Here is a 21,631-nt window from a genome sequence, read left to right as displayed (position 1 = left end):
GTCTGCAGCCCTCTCAATCGCTAGTGTACCTGGGGGCCCATTTCAACACCAAACAGAACAAAGTCTTTCTTCCTCCTCCGAGGAGAAGGAAACTGATGGAACAATTACGACGATTGATGACCAATGCACGGCCCAAGATATGGGACTATCTTCAAGTTCTCAGCCTCATGGCATCAACCCTGGAGGTCGTCCCTTGGGCAAGGGCCCATATGCGACCACTCCAGCGCTCCTTATTGTCACGATGGAACCCACTGTCCCAGGACTCAATTCGCCTCCAACTACCAGTAGAGGTACGTTCTCAGCTGTGTGTGATTGAGAAGACCACCTAAGCAGAGGAGTAAGCCTATCCCCACCGAACTGGACCTTGCTCACCATGGATGCGAGCCTGCGAGGGTGGTGAGCCCACTGTCAGTAACTGACGGCCCAGGAACAATGGAACAAGGAAGAGGTGGAATGGAACATAAACCGCCTGGAAGCTCAAGCAGTCAGACTAGCGTGCCTGACTGCGAGGCAAAGCAATTCGAGTAATGACTGACAACGCGACAACGATGGCTTACATCAACCGCCAGGGAGGAACCAAGAGCCAGCAGGTGTCTCTGGAGATAGACCCTGTCATGGCATGGGTGGAGATAAACCTACAAGGGATCTCGGCCTCCCACATCGCAGGAAAAGACAACATCTGAGCAGATTTTCTCAGCAGAGAGAGCCTGGACCCGGGGGGATGGACGCTGTCGACCACAGCCTTCCAACTGATAGTAAATCGCTGGGGCCTCCTAGCCATGGATCTACTGGATCTGCTGGCCCACCCGTCTCAGTGCCCAAGTCCCTGGGTTCTGAGAGCCACAATCCCAAGGAATCTACACTCTCGTCCAGACTTGGCCAGACGAAGACTTACTGAACACCTTCCTCCCCATGGCCACTACTGGGCAGGGTCGTCCGCAAGATAGAATATTACAAGGGACTAGTTCTACTAGTGGCCCCGGATTGGCCAAGACGGCCATGGTACGCAGACATGCAAAGACTACTTGCGGGGAACCCTCTGTGCCTACCTCCACACAGGGACCTTCTCCGGCAGGGCCCGATTCTCCACGAAGATCCGTCTCGATTCTCTCTTACAGTCTGGCCCTTGAGAGGACTCGCCTGAAGAAACGTGGTTACTCTAAGGCCTCGATTGTCACCCTGCTCCGAGCACACAAGTTCTCCACATACTTATGGATCTGGAGAGTATTCGAAGCCTGGTGTGAGGACCGTGGGATTTTCCCGCGGACAGCCAAGATTCCCATGATTCTGGAATTCCTACAGGACGGTATGAAGAAGGGGTTGTCTCTCAACTCCCTCAAGGTCCAAGTAGCCGCACTGGCCTGCTTCAGAGCAGAAGTGGACGGGATCCGGCTATCAACCCATTCGGACTTGTCCCGCTTTCTGAAAGGGGTTAAACAACTCCGACCACCCCTAAAGTGGCCGGTGCCTCTATGGAATCTCAATCTAGTATTAGACGACTTAGCTGAGGCTTCCTTCAGACCAACATGTGGTCTGTCACTACACCTCTTAACATTGAAGACATTCCTGGTGGTAATATGTTCAGCTTGTCGCATCTCCAAACTACAGGCACTATCCTGTCGGGAACCGTTCCTTAGGTTCACGCCTCGAACTATACAATTGCGCACTGTCCCCTCCTTCCTCCTGAAAGTGGTTTCCGAGTTTCACTTGAACCAAACCATCTCGCTACCATCTCTGGATGAACATAAGGACTCGAAGACTCACGCCTTCTTCGCCATCTAAATGTTGGTAGACTCCTGGTGAGATACCTGGAAAGATCGGAACTGGTGCGCAAAATGGATCGCGTGTTCGTTCTTCACAGCGGGAATAAACAAGGAGAAACAGCCTCGCGGATGACCATAGCCCGCTGGATCAAAGAAGTAATCAAGGCAGCCTACATAGAGGCAGGAAAACCCTTACCTCTACAGGTTAAGGCTCATTCTAAGAGGGTCCAGGCAGGCTCTTAGGCAGAAACCAAGCTGCTGTCGCCTGCCGGGATCTGTTGGACGGCGACATGGTTCTCCATACACACCTTCTCCAGGTTCTACTATGTGGATGTTCAGGCCCGAGAAGACGCAGCCTTCGCAAGGGCAGTATTAAGTGGGCCACGGGCAGCCTCCCACCCTGTCCGGTAGTAGCTTTTGTACATCCCATTGGTCCTGAGTCCACCTGGCTACACGCTAAGAAATGGGGAAATTACTTACCTGATAATTTTGTTTTCCTTAGTATAGACAGATGGACTCAGCATCCTCCCCACGGCTGCCCCGGAAAAGGAGAACCTCTGATAACAAACCTCGAGACTAAGCAAATACGGGTAAGCCGCGGCCTACCCCTAGTTCAAGACACCCACAGTTTGTCTAGTGTCGGCGTTAATTGATTCCCTGGCGGTCTCCAGTTTGGAAATTAGTTGAACCAGTTCAACTTTTACTCAAGTTGAATCAAGTTATTTAAGCAAAGCTATATCCACAATGGCTTTTCGAAGAGAATACTGAAAAGCTGAGGTTACTGCAGGGATATATCTAGAATGATGTCGGCTTTGAAATCTGACTCCGTCTCCCATCTGCTAGCAGAAGAGCACAATACCCATTTGTCCTGAGTCCATCTGTCTACACTAAGGAAAACAAAACTATCAGGTAAGTAATTTCTCCATTATTTTTAGTTTTTGCGTGTGTATGTTTTTGTTTAATTTTGTAAATTGCTTTGGGCGATACATTTTTATCAGTAAAACGTTTAATAAATGACTTTAAATAAAATGCTAGCTGAAATTAGGAAAATACCTTTGTTACCCCAGTGTTTTATTGGGTAAAATGTCTCATCAGGACATAAGGAGGTAAAGTTTCTGGACGCCATAAATGACTGCGTCCTGGAGCATGCGTGAGGGAGGAGCTATTTTAGTTCTAGTCCTCATTGGAATGTAGGTCATAGTGCAAAGGGTAATGGTGATGGAGCCACTTAGCAAGAATGATCGTAACGCAATCAAACCTAATATCACTGAAGGGATGACATTAAATAAAACTACTGCAGAAACATTTAATTTTAAAAAGGGAGATATGATAATTGAGGAAATGTGAAAAGAAAAAAAAAACCCTAAAAGGAGTGGTTACAAAGAATAAGTTTTCTTGAGGTATAGAGTTGTAAAAAATACCATATGGAAGCCCAGACCTGTATTCCATTTATTAAAAAAGGCCAGATGACTGCCAGCACCGTTAAATGGTGAAATGAAAGAGGCAGTTAAAGGCAAAAGGATATCTTTGAGACAGTGGAAAACAGATTAAAATGAGGACTATAGGAAAGAACGTAAGTACTGGCAAGTTAGATGTAAAAACATTAATAAGGCAGGCCAAGAGACTTTGAAAAGAAGCTTGCCATAGAGATGAAAAACTGCTAAAGTTTTTCAAGCACATTTGAAGCCTGAGGGAGTCATTTGGACTACTAGCTGATCAAGGGTAAAAAGAACATTTAGTGATGACAAGGCCATAGCAGAAAAACTAAATGAAAGTTCTTTGCTTAGGGGACACTTGAAACTAGCAACTGCAAATATAAAACAAATTATAGAAAACGTTTTTTTCACACAGTGCACAGTCAAGCTATGGAAATAGTTGCCGAGGAACATGGTGAAGGCAACTAACCTACCGTATTTTCCGGCGTATAAGACGACTTTTTAACCCAAGAAAATCTTCTCAAAAGTCGGGGGTCGTCTTATACACCGGGTATCGTCTTATAGGGCACACCTGCTCTCTTACCAGTTTCTCTCAATCACACACACATGCTCTCAATCAAATGCATTCTCTCACTTACACACAGGCTGGCTGTCTCTCTCACTCTCTCTCTTTCACCCCCCCCCCCCCCCCCCCCCCGAGCACAAATAGTAGCTGCAGCAGCTTCCTCCTCCAGCCCCCGCAGGCTAAGAAAGAAGAAACCCATCGGCCGCGGGAGGCTCATGCTGCTGTCTCCTTTCCCGATTACCAGCTCCTTCGACTGCTCGGGGCCGTTCCTGCTATCGCCGCTGCAATTTTTTCATTCGGCACGGCTTTCTCCTTCCCGCGCACCGCACTGCCGTTGCCGCTGGGCTATCAGCACGTTCAAGCCCAGCGGGAACGGCAGCGGTGCAAAAAAAAAAAAAAAAAGCTGTGGCATCCGCGGCTGCCCTTTTCTTCTTCCCGCCCCCCCCCCCCCCCCCCCCCCCCCCTTTGAACCGGAACAGGAAGTGATGCGCGGGAAGAAAGAGCCGTGCTGCGTGAAAAAATTGCAGCGGCGACAGCAGGAACGGCCCCGAGCAGTCGAAGGAGCTGGTAATCGGGAAAGGAGACAGCAGCATGAGCCTCCCGCGGCCGATGGGTTTCTTCTTTCTTGGCCTGCGGGGGCTGGAGGAGGAAGCTGCTGCAGCTACTATTTGTGCTCGGGGGGAGTGGAAGTGAGAGAGAGAGAGAAGCAGCCAGCCTGTGTGTAAGTGAGAGAATGCATTTGATTGAGAGCATGTGTGTGATTGAGAGAAACTGGTCAGAGAGCTCCTGTGTGAGAGACAATGAAAGTGACTGCTCAGAGAGATGACTGATGTGTATGTGAGTGTGAGAGAGAGAAAAAGCATGGAAGTGAGAAATCTGGGTATGTGAGAAAGCATGGGAGTAAGAAGCCTGATTATGTGAGAGAGAGCATGGGAGCGGGAGGGCTGGCTGTGTGTGTGTGTGTGCGCGTGCATGGGAGAGAGACTGGTTGATAAGGTGACTGTGTGTGTGAGAGAAAGAGACTGGTGTGTGTGAATGTGAGAGAAAGAATGTGATTCAGGGAATGAGAAGCCTGTGCACGTGGAGAGTGAGCATGGAAATGAGAGAGAGACTGGTGTGTGTGTGTGAGACAGAGAAAGTGATTATGAGAGAGAGAAGCCCGTATATGTACGGTAAGCAGAACACGGGAGTGGGAAGCCTGTGTGTGTGTATGGCATGAGAGAAACTGTTCAGGAAGGTGTCTGGTGTGTGTGTCAAAGACTGTTTGGGAAATGATTGGTGTGTGAGAGACAGAAACTGGTCATGGGGGCATGACTGGTATGGTGTGTGTGTGTGAGAGACATGGGCCCAGAGGAAGAGGAATAGGAGAGCTGCTGGAGGGGGTAAGGAAAGGTGGCTTTTTAAGTTTATTTTTCTTGATTGACTGCCATTTTAATTATTTAATATTATGTGATGTGTCTGCTTTTTTGAAATATTTTATTGGTGTTTGGAGAATGTTTAATAGTTTTTATGAGTTTTTAATTGTTGGATGTTATTCTGTTCATAGCTGTTTTGAAACATTTATTCTGCTTATTAGTATAGTTTTACAATTATTTATGTGTGGGGATCTATAGCTGCTTGCTAGTTCTGTTTTCCTAATAAGAGGTATATTGGTTTTTAGGGCCTGATATACAGTATTTGTAGTGTTGCCTTTTCATAGATAGGGTTGCTCCTGTTTGAGTGTAAAATTATTTTTTTTCTTAAAAATATGTATAAAAAAGGGGGGGTCGTCTTATACGCCGGAAAATACGGTAGTTCAAAAGAGGATTGGACAAGTTTTTGAAGTTCAAGTCCATAACTAGTTATTAGTTAAGTAGACGTGGGAAAGCCAGTACTTATTCCTGGGAGTAAAAAATAAGAAATAGATCTGACCATTGTTGTCCTCAGATTCTTGTCTTTTACCCAGCAACACAGAGGGCATTGCCTCCTATTCTGTGACTTTTTAATTTCTTGAGGGGTCTCTGTCTTATCCAAAGATTTTATAAAGCTCCAATAACATCTAATAAATTGGTTTAGGCAAGATTCCCTTTGCTAAATCCATGTTGGTTCTGCCACCATTTGGTCATGTCTATTCATATAGCCAGTAATTTTGTTTTTAAGAATAGCTTCTACCATTTTGCTCATTAGAAACAGTCTTACTGGTCTATAGTTTCCTGGATTACCCCTGGAGCCCTTTTTTTAAAAAAGGCTTACATTGGGCCCCCTTTCAGCCTTCAAGGTACTGTGGCTGTTTTTAATGATTGATATAGATTACTAGTAGTAGGTGTGCAATTTCATATTTGAGTTTTCAGAACTCTGGGATGAGTATCTTCGGGTCCCCATGATTTGTTACTCTTTCGTTTGTCAGTCTGCTGTTACATCTTCCATGTTCACAGTGATTTCCTTCAATTTCTCCGAATCATCATCAAAGAACATTTCTGTTGTGAATCTCCCCAGCATCCTTCTCAGTAAAGAGTAGGGATGTGCAATCGTTTTTGCCGAATTGGACTATTTCTTTGAAATTTTCCAATTCGAACTTCGGGGAAAGTTCGTTGTTCGGGTTAGCGTGGGGGGGGGGGGGGCACATTTATTTAAAATAAAACAAAAAACCCCAAACCCATCCCAACCCTTCAAATTTAGTTAATTACAACCCCCAAACTTCCCTAAAATCCCTGGTGGTCCAGCAGGGGTCCTGGGCCGTCGGCTGCCAGTAAACAAAATGGCGCCGGTGGCCCTTTGCCCTTACCATGTGACAGGGGCTACCGGCGCTTACAAATGTATCTACCCTGGGTTGGGGAGCTCATGTGGATGGGCTTGGTACCCAGGGTCTTTGTTCTGCTCAGGAATGTTCTTGTCAAATCAACTTCTTGGAGCTTCAGGCAATCATGTACATGATATTGGCTTATAGAGATTGGCTGTCCAACAAAGTTGTTCTGATGCAGACTGACCAGGTTGCCATGTGGTATATCGTCAAGCAGAGAGGCATGGGATCGTAACTCCTGTTTTAGGAAGCTGTACATATCCGGTTGTGGACCCTGTCCCATGGGATGGTGCTCAGGGCCATGTACATGGCCGGGACAAAAAAAAACATGGTGGTGGACAGGCGGAGTTGAGCCTTCAGACCCCAAGAGCGGTCCCTGGTCCAGAGGGTAGCAAATCAGATATTCTGCCTCTGGGGGAACCCGGACGTAGATCTGTTCACTTTCCCCTGCAACAGGATGGTGCCTTGGTTCTGCTCCCTACACAGGATAGATGGCAAACCAGCCTCAGACACCCTTGCCCGTCACAGGTGCAAGGGTCTTCTGTATGCATAGCCTCAGATTCCCATAGTGACGGAGACTCTTGAAGCTTCTCATAGCCCCCTCATTGTATTGAAAATTTTAATTGAAAACCAATAGTCACGTAACTTAACATTAGTTTAACACAGTAAAGGGAAAAGAAAAAATTATTACATGTGAACATTGACATTCAAAATTTGTTGTCTGTGAATTGTCTCCCATCTCGTCCCACCCCTACCACCTGTTACAAAGAACATAATATATTCGCTATCACGTCGGCTTCCGTTCACGGTCTGCCATGCTGCAGTACCACACAGAAATCATCACTTAGTGATCATATATAGTACAAGTGCTTAAACTAAAAGATTGTTGTGAATAAGCAATCTTTCCCCTTACTTCAGGTAGATGTATTGCCTGCCTAATCCCACTTTGTAAAGCGTTCCCAAATCCTCAAGAAGGCCTGTTTGCTGTCATTTTTGGAAGCTGTTATGGCGTACCCTTTGTATGATTACTGATGGCAAGGGGGGGGGGGGGGGCGGCGGTCAATACACCTCTATCTCCTGGCTATCTCACAGCGAACAGCATGGCATAGCTGTTGTTGGGACCTATCCAAGTCAGGAGAGGGTTATGTTGAGCAAGGCCAAGCCTGCATTACATAGATCCTTTACGCCTAGAATATCTTGTATTCAGTCAAATAATTTTTTTCCAAAGTACAGAGATAATTGCACAGCTCCACCATATGTGGAGGAATCTTCCCATCTCCACATTGTCTCCAGCAGCAATCACTAGCAGAAGGGTACATACGTTTGATATGGGCTGGAGTAATGTACCACTTCACTAATAATTTGTAGCAATTTTCCTGCTGTTGTGCCGAGTTAGAGCATTTGCTGACTGAGGTGTGAATATAATCCCACACCCCAGTATCGATTATGATGTTTAGATCCGCTTCCCAGGCAGACATATAAGGGAATATGGTTTTGGAATCATTGTTAAGGATGTTATAAAGTTTTGATAAGCCTTTTAGGTGGGCGGCACCAGAACAGTAGTGTTCGAATAGTGTTCTTACCAGTGGTTAGAGATGCCCGTACCTTATTTGATGATAAAAAGTGTCTCATCTGGGCATAGGCTAGCATATCAGTTGTCCCGATTCCATACTTTTCCACAAAAACTTCATAATGGCCTTATTGTGCCGCCTGACAATAGATGTTCAAAATGTGTTATATCCTTGTCCTTCCATTTTAAAAATCTTATTCTGATATCCCATAGGGAAGTTATCTTGATATAGATAAGACGAGTAAAAATAGTCTCTATCACTAAACATCTTGTTTATCCCAGGACAAGCAGGATGCTAGTCCTCACATATGGGTGACGTCATCCACGGAGCCCTTAAGCGGGAAAAACTTCTGGCAAGTTTCTAGAAGCTTTTAACTGGCTGCCTGAGGCTACTGAGCATGCCCGGCATGCCATGATATTCCCTGCCACAGGGGTCTCACTCCAGTCTTCTTTTTTCCGCGCTGCTATCCGCATCGCGGCTTCCAGGAGCCCTGTGAGTTACCTCACAACGACAAACTTTAAATTACAAATTTTTACCCCTTTCGGGTCTTACTCGGTTTGTCACCGGCTGGTGACAAACATCACATAATTTTTTGTGAAAAAGGAATCCGGAATCATCGACGGATGTCGACGGAAAAAACTTCCGGATTCAAAAAATGTCCGGCCTGCAACCGGACTATGTCAATCACGGACCCGCACGTCGACTGCGTCCGCTGCCTGGGAGGAGACCATGACATCGCCTCCTGTGCCCAGTGTCAAGAAATGACGGTGAAGGGTAGGAAACTTTGCCAGGAAAAAATGGCCCAGATTTTTCAAATCCGGCCATCGCCGTCGCCCTCGTCATCGACAAAATCTTCACCGGTAGGTTTATCGAAGAAGATACTTCTCAAGACGAGAATTCCAGAGGGTTCAGGAGACGCTTCATCGCCAACACCGTCAGTGGCATCGTCAAAATCCGTGTCTGAGGTTCGTACAAAGCACAAACACCGCAGACATCATTCCATCCCTCCGTTACCACCGCCGGAGGAACCGGTATCTAAGCAGCGGAAATTGTCATCGACCTCCGCAGCACCGACAGAGGAATAGATTCCATCGACTTCCGTGACAGATTTAACGGCGTTAATTAAGAAAATTGTCACCGATGCCCTCAAGGAAAACATGCCGGCGACATCGCCGATGCCGACCCTAGGGCCGATGCCGACCTCCGGGTCGATGCCGACTTCTCAGTCGATGCCGGCCATCGGGCCGATGCCGATGACTCAATCGATGCCGACTATCGAGTCGATGCCCTCCTCGATATCGATGCCACTGCCGGTGCCATCGTCGATATCGATGCCACTGCCGGTGCCATCATCGATCTCGATGCCGAGGACGACTGCAGCATCTCCGCAAACAGCACTTTCTGTGCCGATGGATGCGGCCAGCTGCTCTTCAGCGATACCTGCTACTCCGATGATCTCTGCAGCTTCATCATCGATACAGCTGTCAGATCCATCGATGGAATCGGTGTCCGCAATGGCCCCTAGGCCTATCTCCTCCTTGATTCCCATTTCTATGTTCTCCTTCCTGACTACAGCACTGCCTACTGCTGCACAGGTAGCACCTCGGTACACCCTAGCCCCGTCCAGAACTCCAGGACAAGGGAAAAAGGCATCAGGGAAATCTAAACATACATCCCTGCAGGCTACAGAAGTTTCTTCTGACAGAAGACTGCATGCACTGCTAACAAAAAGATACCAGGATCTATTAGCTTCCTTGCCTGCACAGCCTGAGGGACAGAGTGATACCAGTGAGGGTGAGCCGGACACTCAAGATCCTCTACAAGGACCATCTGGGATGGCACCATCTGCAAAGCTAGACCATCGTTCACACCAGGTCCCAACAGATTCATGGTCTGATACACAGTCAGAGCACTCTTCGGAGGATTTTTTATCTGAAGGTACTCCGCCTCAGGCCAAGAAGCAATCCTCTCCTGAGGATTTATCCTTTGCTTCCTTCGTGCAGGAAATGTCAGAATCCATCCCCTTTCAACTTCAAGCAGAGAAGGATGAAAGGCAGCAGACACTGGAGATACTACAGTTTGTAGATCCCCCAAAGCATAACTTGGCTATCCCAGTGCATGAAGTGCTGCTGCAACTTCAGCAAAGGATTTGGGAGCACCCGTGTACAACACCTGGAGTAAATCGTAGAGTGGACTCTACATATTTAGTCCAAGCAGCCCCAGGGTTCGAGAAACCACAACTGCCACACAACTCATTAGTTGTAGAATCTGCGCAGAAAAAGTCACGCAGATCTCGGACGCACGCCTCTATCCCTCCAGGGAAAGATAACAGATTCCTGGACCTGATGGGGCGGAAAATTTACCAGGGAGCGATGCTAACTGGCAAAATTGCTGCGTACCAACTATATATGACGCAGCATCAAAGAAATCTGTGGAAGCAGATAGAGGAATTTCTCCCATCTCTCCCCCAACAACACCAAGAGGCAGCACAACAGATTGTGCAGAAGGGACTGGATGCGGGCAAACATGAGGTGCGAGCGGCGTATGATGCCTTTGAGACTTCCTCCAGAACGGCAGCATCTGGTATCAGTGCCCGTAGATGGGCCTGGTTGAAGGCTTCGGACTTGCGTCCAGAAATCCAGGATAAGCTGGTAGACTTGCCTTGCCAAGGTGACAACTTGTTTGGAACAAAGGTACAAGACGCCGTGGCACAGCTTAGAGAGCACTCTGAAACTTTAAAGCAGCTCTCCACTTTGTCCCATGATCCTGCAACTCATCCTGCCCGCAAGCCTCCGCGTAGGGATACAAGACGACCTTTCTACAGGCCGAGGAGATATTACCCTCAGGCTTCTAGACCACGCTCTACAAGGCCTCAACAACGGCCTCAACAAAGACAGCAGAGAGCGGCAAGACCTCAGCCTCCGCCCCAAACTGCTTCCACCTCTGGCTTTTGAAAGCAGTACCAGAGAACGGAGCCAACCAAACCCCTTTCCACAGTTACCAGTAGGGGGAAGGATTTCCCAATTTTACAACGAATGGGAAAACATCACCACAGATCAATGGGTCTTATCCATAGTCCAACAAGGTTACCATCTGGACTTCACAACTTCCCCGCAGGAGTTTCCTCCACAAAACTCCTATCTCGAACACATTCCTCAATTACAAATGGAATTATCTACTCTTCTGAAAGCAAAGGCTGTGGAACACGTGCCACACTCCCAGAAGGGAAGAGGATTCTATTCCCGATATTTCCTCATTCCAAAGAAAACAGGAGGACTTCGTCCCATTCTAGATCTCAGAAATCTCAACAAATTTCTAAGGAAAGAAAAATTCAGGATGGTATCATTAGGCACCATGCTTCCTCTCATACAAAGGGGGGATTGGCTTTGTTCTCTGGATCTTCAAGATGCTTATACTCATATACCTATATTCCCACCTCATCGCAAGTACCTAAGATTCAAGGTGGGACACCAGCATTTTCAATACAGAGTCCTACCATTCGGCCTTGCCTCAGCTCCCAGAGTATTCACAAAATGTCTAGCAGTAATAGCAGGACATTTACACAAACAAGGTGTTCATGTCTTCCCTTACCTAGACGATTGGCTAATAAAAAGCCAGTCGCATCAAGGAGCACTAACGTCTCTCCGTTACACAATACAGTTGCTTCACAGGTTGGGTTTTCTAATAAACTATCAAAAATCCCACCTTCAGCCGTCTCATCTGCTACAGTACATAGGAGCAGAACTAGACACAAACCTTGCACAAGCTTTTCTTCCAGAAGATCGTGCTCAAACACTGTCCCGGTTGGCGTACTCCATGTCCATACAACCGCAAGCAACAGCTCATCAGTTTCTAATCTTACTAGGCCACATGGCGTCAACGGTTCACGTCACTCCTATGGCAAGACTTGCCATGCGACTAACCCAATGGACTCTTCGATCACAATGGATCCAAGCCATTCAACCACTTCACTCTCGCATCCAAGTAACCCACCAGCTGCGCTCATCGCTACGATGGTGGACACTCAAGGACAATTTGCGCAAGGGCCTGCCCTTCCAAAAACCGATCCCTCAGATAACATTAACTACAGATGCATCCACCTTGGGATGGGGAGCTCATGTGAACTCTTTCCAAACGCAAGGGACTTGGACAAAACTCGAGGCCACTTACCAAATCAATTTTCTGGAACTTCGAGCTATACGTTATGCGCTGCATGCGTTCAAGGACTGCCTTTCACACAAGACTGTGCTAATCCAAACAGACAATATTGTAGCCATGTGGTACATCAACAAACAGGGAGGTACGGGCTCGTATCTCCTTTGTCAGGAAGCGGCACAAATTTGGGACTGGGCCTTGAACCACTCAATGTTCCTACAGGCCACTTATCTAGCAGGGATTCACAATGTACTAGCAGACCGACTCAGTCGCCAGTTCCAACCACACGAATGGTCTCTAAATCCCTCTGTTGCGACCAACATATTCCAACGTTGGGGACAACCAACAATAGACCTCTTTGCATCGCATCTGAACCACAAGGTGGACAGCTTCTGTTCTCGACACAACCAGAAGCACCAACCAGCCAAGGACGCCTTTGCTCGCCCTTGGAACTCAGGCCTACTGTATGCATATCCTCCAATACCGCTTATCACCAAGACGCTGGTGAAGCTACAACAGGACAAGGGGTCCATGATTCTCATAGCCCCATATTGGCCTCGACAAGTATGGTTTCCCACACTGCTAGACCTGTCAATCAAGAATCCAATACGCCTGGGAGTAGCTCCCACTCTCATCACTCAGGATCAGGGCCGGTTGCGCCATCCCAACCTTCAATCCCTATCCTTGACAGCATGGATGTTGAAAGCTTGATCTTACAATCACTTAACCTCTCAACTAATGTTTCTCAGGTGCTTATAGCTTCCCGCAAACCTTCCACAAGAAGGAATTATTCTTTCAAGTGGAAACGATTTACTTCCTGGTGCAAGCAAAACAATACAGATCCTTTCACTTGCCCCACAGCTACTCTACTAGATTATCTGTACTATCTTTCAGACTCTGGTCTTCAGACATCGTCAATCAGAGTACATTTAAGTGCAATCTCAGCTTATCATAACAAGATAGGAGATGCACCAATTTCAACACAACCTCTCGTCAGTAGATTCATGAGAGGTCTAACTCAACTTAAACCACCAATTCGGCCCCCAGCTGCGCAATGGGACCTGAATCTGGTCTTAACAGGATTAATGCGTTCTCCCTTCGAACCCATAGATACCTGTGAACTTAAATTTCTCACATGGAAAACTATTTTCCTCATAGCCATTACATCAGCTAGGAGGGTTAGTGAATTACAAGCACTTGTCACATATGAACCTTATACAAAGTTTCTCCATGACAGAGTGGTTCTCCGAACACATCCAAAATTCCTTCCCAAGGTAGTTACGGAATTCCACTTAAATCAAACTATAGTTCTACCCACATTCTTTCCAAAGCCTCACTCTCATCAAGGCGAAAGAGCTTTACACACTTTGGACTGTAAACGTGCATTGTCCTATTACTTGAATCGCACTACGTCCCTCAGAAAATCCAATCAGCTTTTCGTCTCTTATGACCCAAATAAGCCAGGTAAAGCAGTGGGAAAGCATACTCTATCCAATTGGTTAGCAGACTGCATACAATTTTGCTATACAAAAGCAGGCCTTCCTCTCCAAGGGCGAGTAAAGGCACATTCAGTAAGAGCAATGTCAACTTCAGTAGCGCATTTTCGTTCAGTACCAATCATTGACATTTGTAAAGCAGCAACATGGACTTCTCTCCACACCTTTGCAGCTCACTACTGTTTAGACAAGGAAGGACGACAGGATTCAGCCTATGGACAATCTGTCTTAAAGAACTTGTTTCCAGTTTAATCCCAACTCCTTCTACAACCAACCTGCTGTGAACTTCGGCTGCATCATTTCCTCAACAAAGCATCACTGCTACCTGCACGGACAATGACTCAGCCTCTAGCTTGCTAATCACCCATATGTGAGGACTAGCATCCTGCTTGTCCTGGGATAAAGCAAAATTGCTTACCTTGTAATAGGTGTTATCCCAGGACAGCAGGATGTAGTCCTCACGGAACCCACCCGCCACCCCGCGGAGTTGGGCTTCAGACTTTATTATTTTAATTTTGCTTATGCTTATTGCTACATACAAGACTGGAGTGAGACCCCTGTGGCAGGGAATATCATGGCATGCCGGGCATGCTCAGTAGCCTCAGGCAGCCAGTTAAAAGCTTCTAGAAACTTGCCAGAAGTTTTTCCCGCTTAAGGGCTCCGTGGATGACGTCACCCATATGTGAGGACTACATCCTGCTGTCCTGGGATAACACCTATTACAAGGTAAGCAATTTTGCTTTTTCCACGTGTCCCACACTCCCTGTGTAGTTAGTAAGGGCAAGGATAGATAGCGTATCTTGGGCCAAGTGCCTTGCGGTTGCCATAGTAATGCATAGAGCGGGAGGTTATCTAATAACCGTTGTTCAAATTGAACCCATTGTTTTGGGTGAGTATTGTGAATATATATAACTGCTCTACCTGAACATACCCAGATCAGTCCAGAAAAGTGGGTTGTGTATCCCTACCAGCAGGTGGAGTCAGAGAACAATTAGAACTTTGGGCACTGCTACATAACGAGAGTGCCTCCTCAGTCACTCAGTATTTCTCTGACTCAAGCGGGTGGTACAGATGCACACCTGCAGTCTTTAGTTATATTTTTTATTTAGTTTGAATTAAATTTTTTGGTTTATGGTCGCTTCCTGAGGTGTTAGGCACCTTCGTGGGCCATCCCTCAGTAGAAGCCGGGCGTCCGGGGAATTGGATATTCCTGTCAAGTTTTGCCCGCCACAGTTCGGTGTCTGACAACCAGGGGCTCCTGGCTACTCACCACCGTCTCTGCTACAGCTGCTCCCTTGTCTCCTGCAACAGCTTTTCTCTGTGTCTTGGTAAAGTTTAATTAAAAAAAAAAAAAAAAAAAACTGTTTTCACTGCAGCTGACTGACAGTCTTCAGTGCTGAGGTAAGGAGAGGTGCAGGAGGGACCGGGTCTTTTAAGGCCGGCCGGGGAAGCTGTCAGCAGTGTTCCCCTCAGCTCCTGGGGCTCCGAGTTGTTTTCTGAGGGCAAGGGTGAGTTTTTCTCTGTGTGCCTCGTTTACTCGCCACTTCCCTGCTGGGGACCTTGCGATTTCACTATAGACAGGCTCATTTCCCGCGGCACGGCTGCGCGCGTTTTTTTTTCTCCTCAACCGGTAGTCTCTTAGCCCGCAGCACGAAAAGTTTGTTTTTTTTTCCTGGTCCTGCCTGACTGAAATTTTCTCCGCGTTGCGGCTCAGAGTGTTTCTTTTTTATTCGCGCCCTTTTCTATTTCACTTCAGACTATCTGCGTGCTGCTGTGGATGGGACCGAAAACAGAATTTGCAGGCCTGCCGTGCGTGTGGGTCACGCAGCCAAGTGTTAGATGCGGCCTCCTTGTGCGCAGCGTGTTTCCCGGGGTTAGAGGGCTCTTCAGGGCTTCTTGCCTCCTCCCTTGGGGAGGAAACGTTTGTCTCACCTTCGGCTTCGCAGGAGGAGGATTCTCTGCCTGTTCTAGCCCCAGTGAGGAGAACCTCACCGAGGGAACTGATATCACCCCAGCTGACTATCCAGTGGGGGAGGGGAACCCGGAGGGGTTTTCCCCAGAATTTGGCCACCTTATGCACCAGGCTTTCCTGGCAAGGAAATGCTCGGCAATAAAGCGGCCCGGTCTCCTGGGGGCAGGTTTGGACCCGCCTGAGAAAAGAGGTAGGGGTACGGACCCTCATCAGCGCCTCTCTGATCAGGCTCACCCCACAGGGGATTCTCCCCAGGGTACGCGAGATCCGATCCCGGGGTCTGGGGCGACACCGGCTTCTGGGGTAGTAGGGGTGGCAGACCCAGATCCGCCTGATGTGGATACTGATGATCCGGATGAGCCCGATGACCCTCCTGCGGAGGGGGATGACCCCCAGCGTGGTGAGTTTGTTCAAACGGGATGAGTTAAGACCCCTTATTCCCCAGGTCCTTGAAGTTCTGGGACTTAAGGTTTCTCAAGAAGAGTCTGACAGTGAGGACGTCAATCCAGTCCTCGACGGCATTAGGGGTCCCACAACATCTTTTCCTCTGCCTAAAAAGGTTTGCAAACTAGTGACCTGGGAGTGGGAGGCTCAGGATTCCGACTTGAAGGTGGGCAGAGCTATGGTGAAACTGTACCTGTTATCGTCGGATGTTTTGAATTTACTGAAGATTCCAAAGGTGGACGCCGTGGTCTCGGCAGTCACGAAAAAGACCACTATCCCAGTTGCTGGGGCAGTTGCCCTTAAGGATATACAGGACTGCAAGCTGGAGATCAGTTGAAGCGAGCATTCGAGGTTGCAGCGCTAAGCTTCGGGCGGCGGTTTGCGCTAGCCTCATGCAGAGGGTCTGTCTGTGCTGGGTCCAGGAGTCGGCTGCCAGGGCCGGTACGGGCGACAGTGGGGCTCTGCAGTCCGCCTGCCTAGAAGCAGGCATCCTTATGTTGCAGATGTATGATCTGGTGAGGACCTCGGCGAGAGGTATGGTGTCCTTGGTGTCAGCGCGGCGTCTCCTCTGGCTGCGAAATTGGGCGGCGGATTTGTCCTCCAAGTCCCAACTTTTAATCTACCGTTTAAGGGCAAGCTCCTGTTTGGGGAGGATCTGGATCAGCTAGTAAAGCTGCTTGCCGAATCAAAGGGCAATCTGTTGCCGGAAGATAAGATCTTCTAAGAAAGTCTTCCCTCTTCGAGCTAGGTTTTGGGACTCTTGCCAATTTAGAGCAGGTAGATACTCCACACCTCCTGCTTCTAAACCTGCTTCGGGGTGCCAGCAGACCTTTCGAGGGGGGTCGCCGGCCCGGAAGAGATTCGGAACATCTTGGTGCAGGAAGTAATAAAAACCCCTAATGAAGCCACGAGCACCCATTCCATCGTCGAAGCTGTCTGAGGCAGATTATCCAACTTTTACACAGAATGGGCAAGAATTACATCAGACCCCTGGGTCTTAGAAGTGATCAAAGACGGGCATGCACTGGAGTGCTCGCGCCCGGTCCGGGAGGTTTTTGTGGAGTCCCGAGTGGCCTCAAGTGTCGAGCGAGAGGCAGTCCGGGTGACTCTACAATGACTTCTCGAGCTCAAAGCTACTGTCCCAGTTCCGAAGTCGTTACTCCGTGTACTTTGTGGTCCCCAGGAAGGAGAGCACGTTTCGGCCCCTCCTCGATCTGCAGAAGGTGAACTGTTGCCTTCGGGTTCCTCACTTTCGTATGGAAACCCTGAGGACAGTGATGGCCGCGGTTCGAAAAGGGGAGTTTCTCGCTTCTCTGGACCTCACGGAGGCGTATTTACACATTCCGATCCGGCTGAATCACCAGAGGTTTCTGCGGTTCAAGGTCTTGGGACAACACTTCCAATTTTGAGCCCTCCCATTTGGTCTCGCAACAGCTCCTTGCACGTTCACCAAGGTGATGGTGGTGGTAGCGACCTTCCTTCGTCAGGAGGGAATCTTGGTCCACCCGTACCTGGACGACTGGTTGATTCGCGTGAAGTCTTGGGAGGACTGCTAAAGATCGGTGCACGTGGTGATGTTCACATTGCGATGCCTAGGTTGGGAAATCAATGTGCAGAAGAGTCACTTGGAACCCACTCAGAAGTTGATTTATCTCGGAGCACAATTCGATACCTTAACATAGAAACATAGAAATGACGGCAGAAGAAGACCAGTCGGTGCATCCAGTCTGCCCAGCAAGCTTCACACTTATTTTTTCTCATACTTATCTGTTTCTCTTGGCTCTTAGTAACCTTATGTTCTAATTCCCTTTCACCCCCACTATTAATGTAGAGAGCAGTGATGGAGCTGCTTCCAAGTGAAATATTAAGTTTGATTAGTTGGGTAAGCGGCAGCATAGCTCTCTGCCATGAAGCAGAGGGCAATGCTGGATATGAGTGAAGTATTAGTTTTTCTTCTCCCCTGTCGTTGAAGCAGGGAGCTATGCTGGATATGCATTGAAAGTGAAGTATGCCTTGAAAGTCACATTAACTATCATCAAATATTGAAAAGCCTAATAATTGGTAATACCTATAGCCCATGAACCCATCCCTTTTTTTTTTTTTTTTTTTAATTGGGAGATGGCTGCCCTTCATCCTTCCGCTCTGTGAAGGTGGACACCTACCACTGGCATCCCGCTCCGTGAATGCCTCTGTGGCTACTGCCGCTCCGTGCAGTGTTTTACTACCTGCTCTTTATATGCGTCCTCTAGACCTGATGGATCCCATCCCTGTTTTTTTTTTTTTGTTTTTTTTTTTTAATTTAATTGGAAGATGACAGCCCTCCATCCTTCTGCTCCATGAAGGTGGAACACCTACCACTGGCCACTGGCATCCCGCTCCATGAATGCCTCTGTGGCTACTGCCGCTCCGTGCAGTGTTTTGCTACCTGCTATTTTATACGTGTCCTCTGGACCTGATGGATCCACAATGTTTATCCCACGCCCCTTTGCTGGGCAAAGTGTTTCTAGCGGTGGACCGAATAGCGAAGTTCCAGGAACAAATACATTCCCTTCTTCGAAGGAACAATCCTACAATGTGGCAACATCTTCAGGTCCTGGGCTCCATGGCTTCAACCTTGGACTTGGTTCCTTGGGCGTTCGCTCACTTAAGACTTTTACAGCGTGCGCTTTTGTCTTGCTGGAGCTTGGTGTCGGAGCAGTTCCATCTACCAATGCCTCTACTTCCAGAGCCAGTCTATCATGGTGACTCACTGGATAATCTGGAACAGGGGTTGGATTTGGACACTCCAAATTGGCTGATAATCTCCACCGATGCCAGCCTCTCAGGTTGGGGGGGCGGTGTGTGCAGACAGGTCCGCCCAAGGGCTCTGGTCGGCGATGGAAAGATCCTGGGCGGCAGAATGGTGCCACCCTGTGGGCGGCACCATTCTGCCGCCCACAGGGCTGTATGTCTGGCCCTGTGGGCGGCAGAATGGTGCGAGTCTTCTCGGACAATGCAACAACGGTGGCATACATCAACCGGCAAGGCGGGACTCAAAGTCGATTATCTCAGCCAACAGCAACTAGACCCAGGGGAATGGGAACTATCTCTCGAGGCGTGGAATCTCATTTGTGCCAGATGAGGAACTCCTCAGCTGGATCTGATGGCAACGCAGACTAATGCAAAAACAGTTCGTTTTTTCATCCGTTGCCAAGATAAGGGCTCGGTGGGCATAAATGCTCTCATGTGTCCTTGGCCCATGGGGATTCTGCTGGATGCCTTCCTGCCCTGGCCCTATAGGTTGGCTTCTCTGTTGCATAGAGTGGCACCCGGGAAGGGTGATTCTGGTGGTGCCGGAGTGGCCACGTTGTCTGTGGTTCACCGATCTGGTACGCTTGGCTCTAGAGGGTCTACTTCAGCTGGCTCATCTAATGCATCTGCTCCGTCAGGGGCCTATATTTTCGAATCGGGAGGATCGCCTCTGTCTCACAGCTTGGGTTTTGAGAGGCGACGTTTACGCTTGAGGGGTTATTCAGAACAAGTGATTTCCACCCTCCTAGAGACGAGACATCCAGCCACCTCTATGGCCTATGTGAGAGTTTGGAAGCTTTTTGAGACGTGGTGTCATCAGCGTTCCTGTGACCCTTTAGTGGTGCATGTTCCTCGGGTTCTTGACTTTCTGCAACAGGGCCTCGCTAAGAGCTTGGCATTCAATTCCATTCGTGTACAAGTTGCAGCTCTAGGTGCCTTGTGGGGAAACTTTGACGGCTGTCGCTGGCAGCGCATCTGGATATTGCTCGGTTTCTTAAGGGGGTCAAACATTTGCACCCTCCCATCCGTTTGGTGTGTCCAGATTGGAGTTTGAATTTAGTCCTGCGAGTTCTATGTGGCGCTCCTTTCGAGCCTCTTCGTGGAGTTTCCCTGAAAGATCTGACTTTGAAAATGGTCTTTTTGGTGGCCATTTGCTCGGCCCGTCTGATCTCAGAGTTGCAGGTGCTGTCTTGTCGGGATCTTTTTTTTCGGATTTACGACGATCGGGTATCATTACGTACGGTTCCGTCCTTTGTCCCTAAGGTGGTTTCAGCCTTTCACGTCAATCAAACTGTGGAGCTTCCGGGGTTCCCTAACTGGTCCCTGGAGTCTTCTCAGAACAGAGACCTTCATCTTTTGGATGTGTGGCACACCTTATTGCTTTATCTGGAGGTTACCAATGACTTCAGTCGTACTGATCATTTGTTCATTCTCTTTGGTGGCCCAAAGAAGGGGGACAAAGCGTCAAAGGCGACCATATCTCAGTGGATTAAGGAAGCCATTTGTGCGGCATTCATAGCCCGAGGATGTCAGGTGCCTTTGGGTCTCAGAGCTCATTCCGCTAGGGCTCAGGCTACCTCCTGGGCAGAGTGTCAGTTACTGTCGCCTCAGGAGATCTGTAGGGTGGCGGTGTGGTCGTCTATTCACACTTTTACAAAACATTACCGATTGGACGTTAAGGGGGGTGGTTGGGGGAGGTGGACCTTCAGCTCTCAACATAATGGGATAATTAAAAGTTGAATTTATACGAATTTATATGTACTCTAAGTCAAATTAACCCAATGGTTCTACCTTTACAAACGATGTGACTTTGGATATTTCCTTTCGTCTAGGTTAGTAAGCGTTTTTTGGTGGCTCGTTTGAAAATGTTCTATGTTATGCTATGTTCAGCTACATGTTCCAACTTACTATATACTATTATGCCTAGTTTGAAAATGACATGACCGATTACGCTTTTCTTTCTTGTTCTCATGTATGAGTAGCATTATATTTTGGAACTCAAATAGCTGTACACCTTACTTATTACTTAAGCATGTATGAAACATTCATTATCCCAATAAAAGATAGATAGATATTTAAAAAAAGAGTATTCCCCTCAAAATGTTATGTCAAAGGCACTTCCACCCAGGTATTTTAGAATGGGATAAGAAGATTTTTCATCCAAATACACCACACATCAGGCTTTCTTTAGTTGGTCTTGCTTTAAGGAATAACATGGCTTTGATTTTAAAATGTGTGCAATTAATTTGTATTGTATTTTTGAGTGATGGTGTATTTTTGTATGGAATTGTGTATTTTATTGATACTTTGTACATTACCTGGAGAAAGTGAATCTTCTGCTAAATCAAAATCCTCTATCTCCATTTCTTGATGTTTGATGTTGTGACCTTTTCTTGGTGAAATACTGCTGAGGTTTGCCGTTGTCTTTAGCAGCCTACAGTATCTGGATTTTCGTGGTGGCTCTCCCAACTCTAGTGATAATTCTCTAATTTATTTGTGAAGTGAATGAAAAGTACTGTTTGCATACTTCATCCTTTTAAGCAGTTTTCCTTTTTTTTTTTTTTTTTTTAAATTTCAGAAAGCTCTTTGTAGGGGGCCTAGACTGGAGCACGACACAAGGTAAGTTCCATGTGTAGAAGACATTGAAAGTCTGGAAAGAA

General features: G+C 47.6%; 1 protein-coding gene across 6 annotated transcripts in view; it reads left to right on the top strand.

The window, feature by feature from the left end:
* The window catches only part of DAZAP1 (DAZ associated protein 1), a 167,749-nt gene that overhangs the window by 27,671 nt on the left and 118,447 nt on the right, over window positions 1-21,631 (top strand). For all 6 annotated transcript variants that reach the window (XM_029613217.1, XM_029613216.1, XM_029613219.1 and 3 more), the window contains exon 2: window positions 21,550-21,590. In XM_029613217.1, coding sequence (XP_029469077.1) covers window positions 21,550-21,590 — 41 coding nt within the window. The remainder of the gene's footprint in view (window positions 1-21,549; window positions 21,591-21,631) is intronic.

The sequence above is a fragment of the Rhinatrema bivittatum genome, chromosome 8 (genome assembly GCF_901001135.1).
Source record: "Rhinatrema bivittatum chromosome 8, aRhiBiv1.1, whole genome shotgun sequence".
NCBI classification, from domain to species: Eukaryota; Metazoa; Chordata; class Amphibia; order Gymnophiona; family Rhinatrematidae; genus Rhinatrema; species Rhinatrema bivittatum.
Note: the sequence above shows the minus strand (reverse complement) of the source record. Positions and strands in the feature narration are given on the sequence as shown.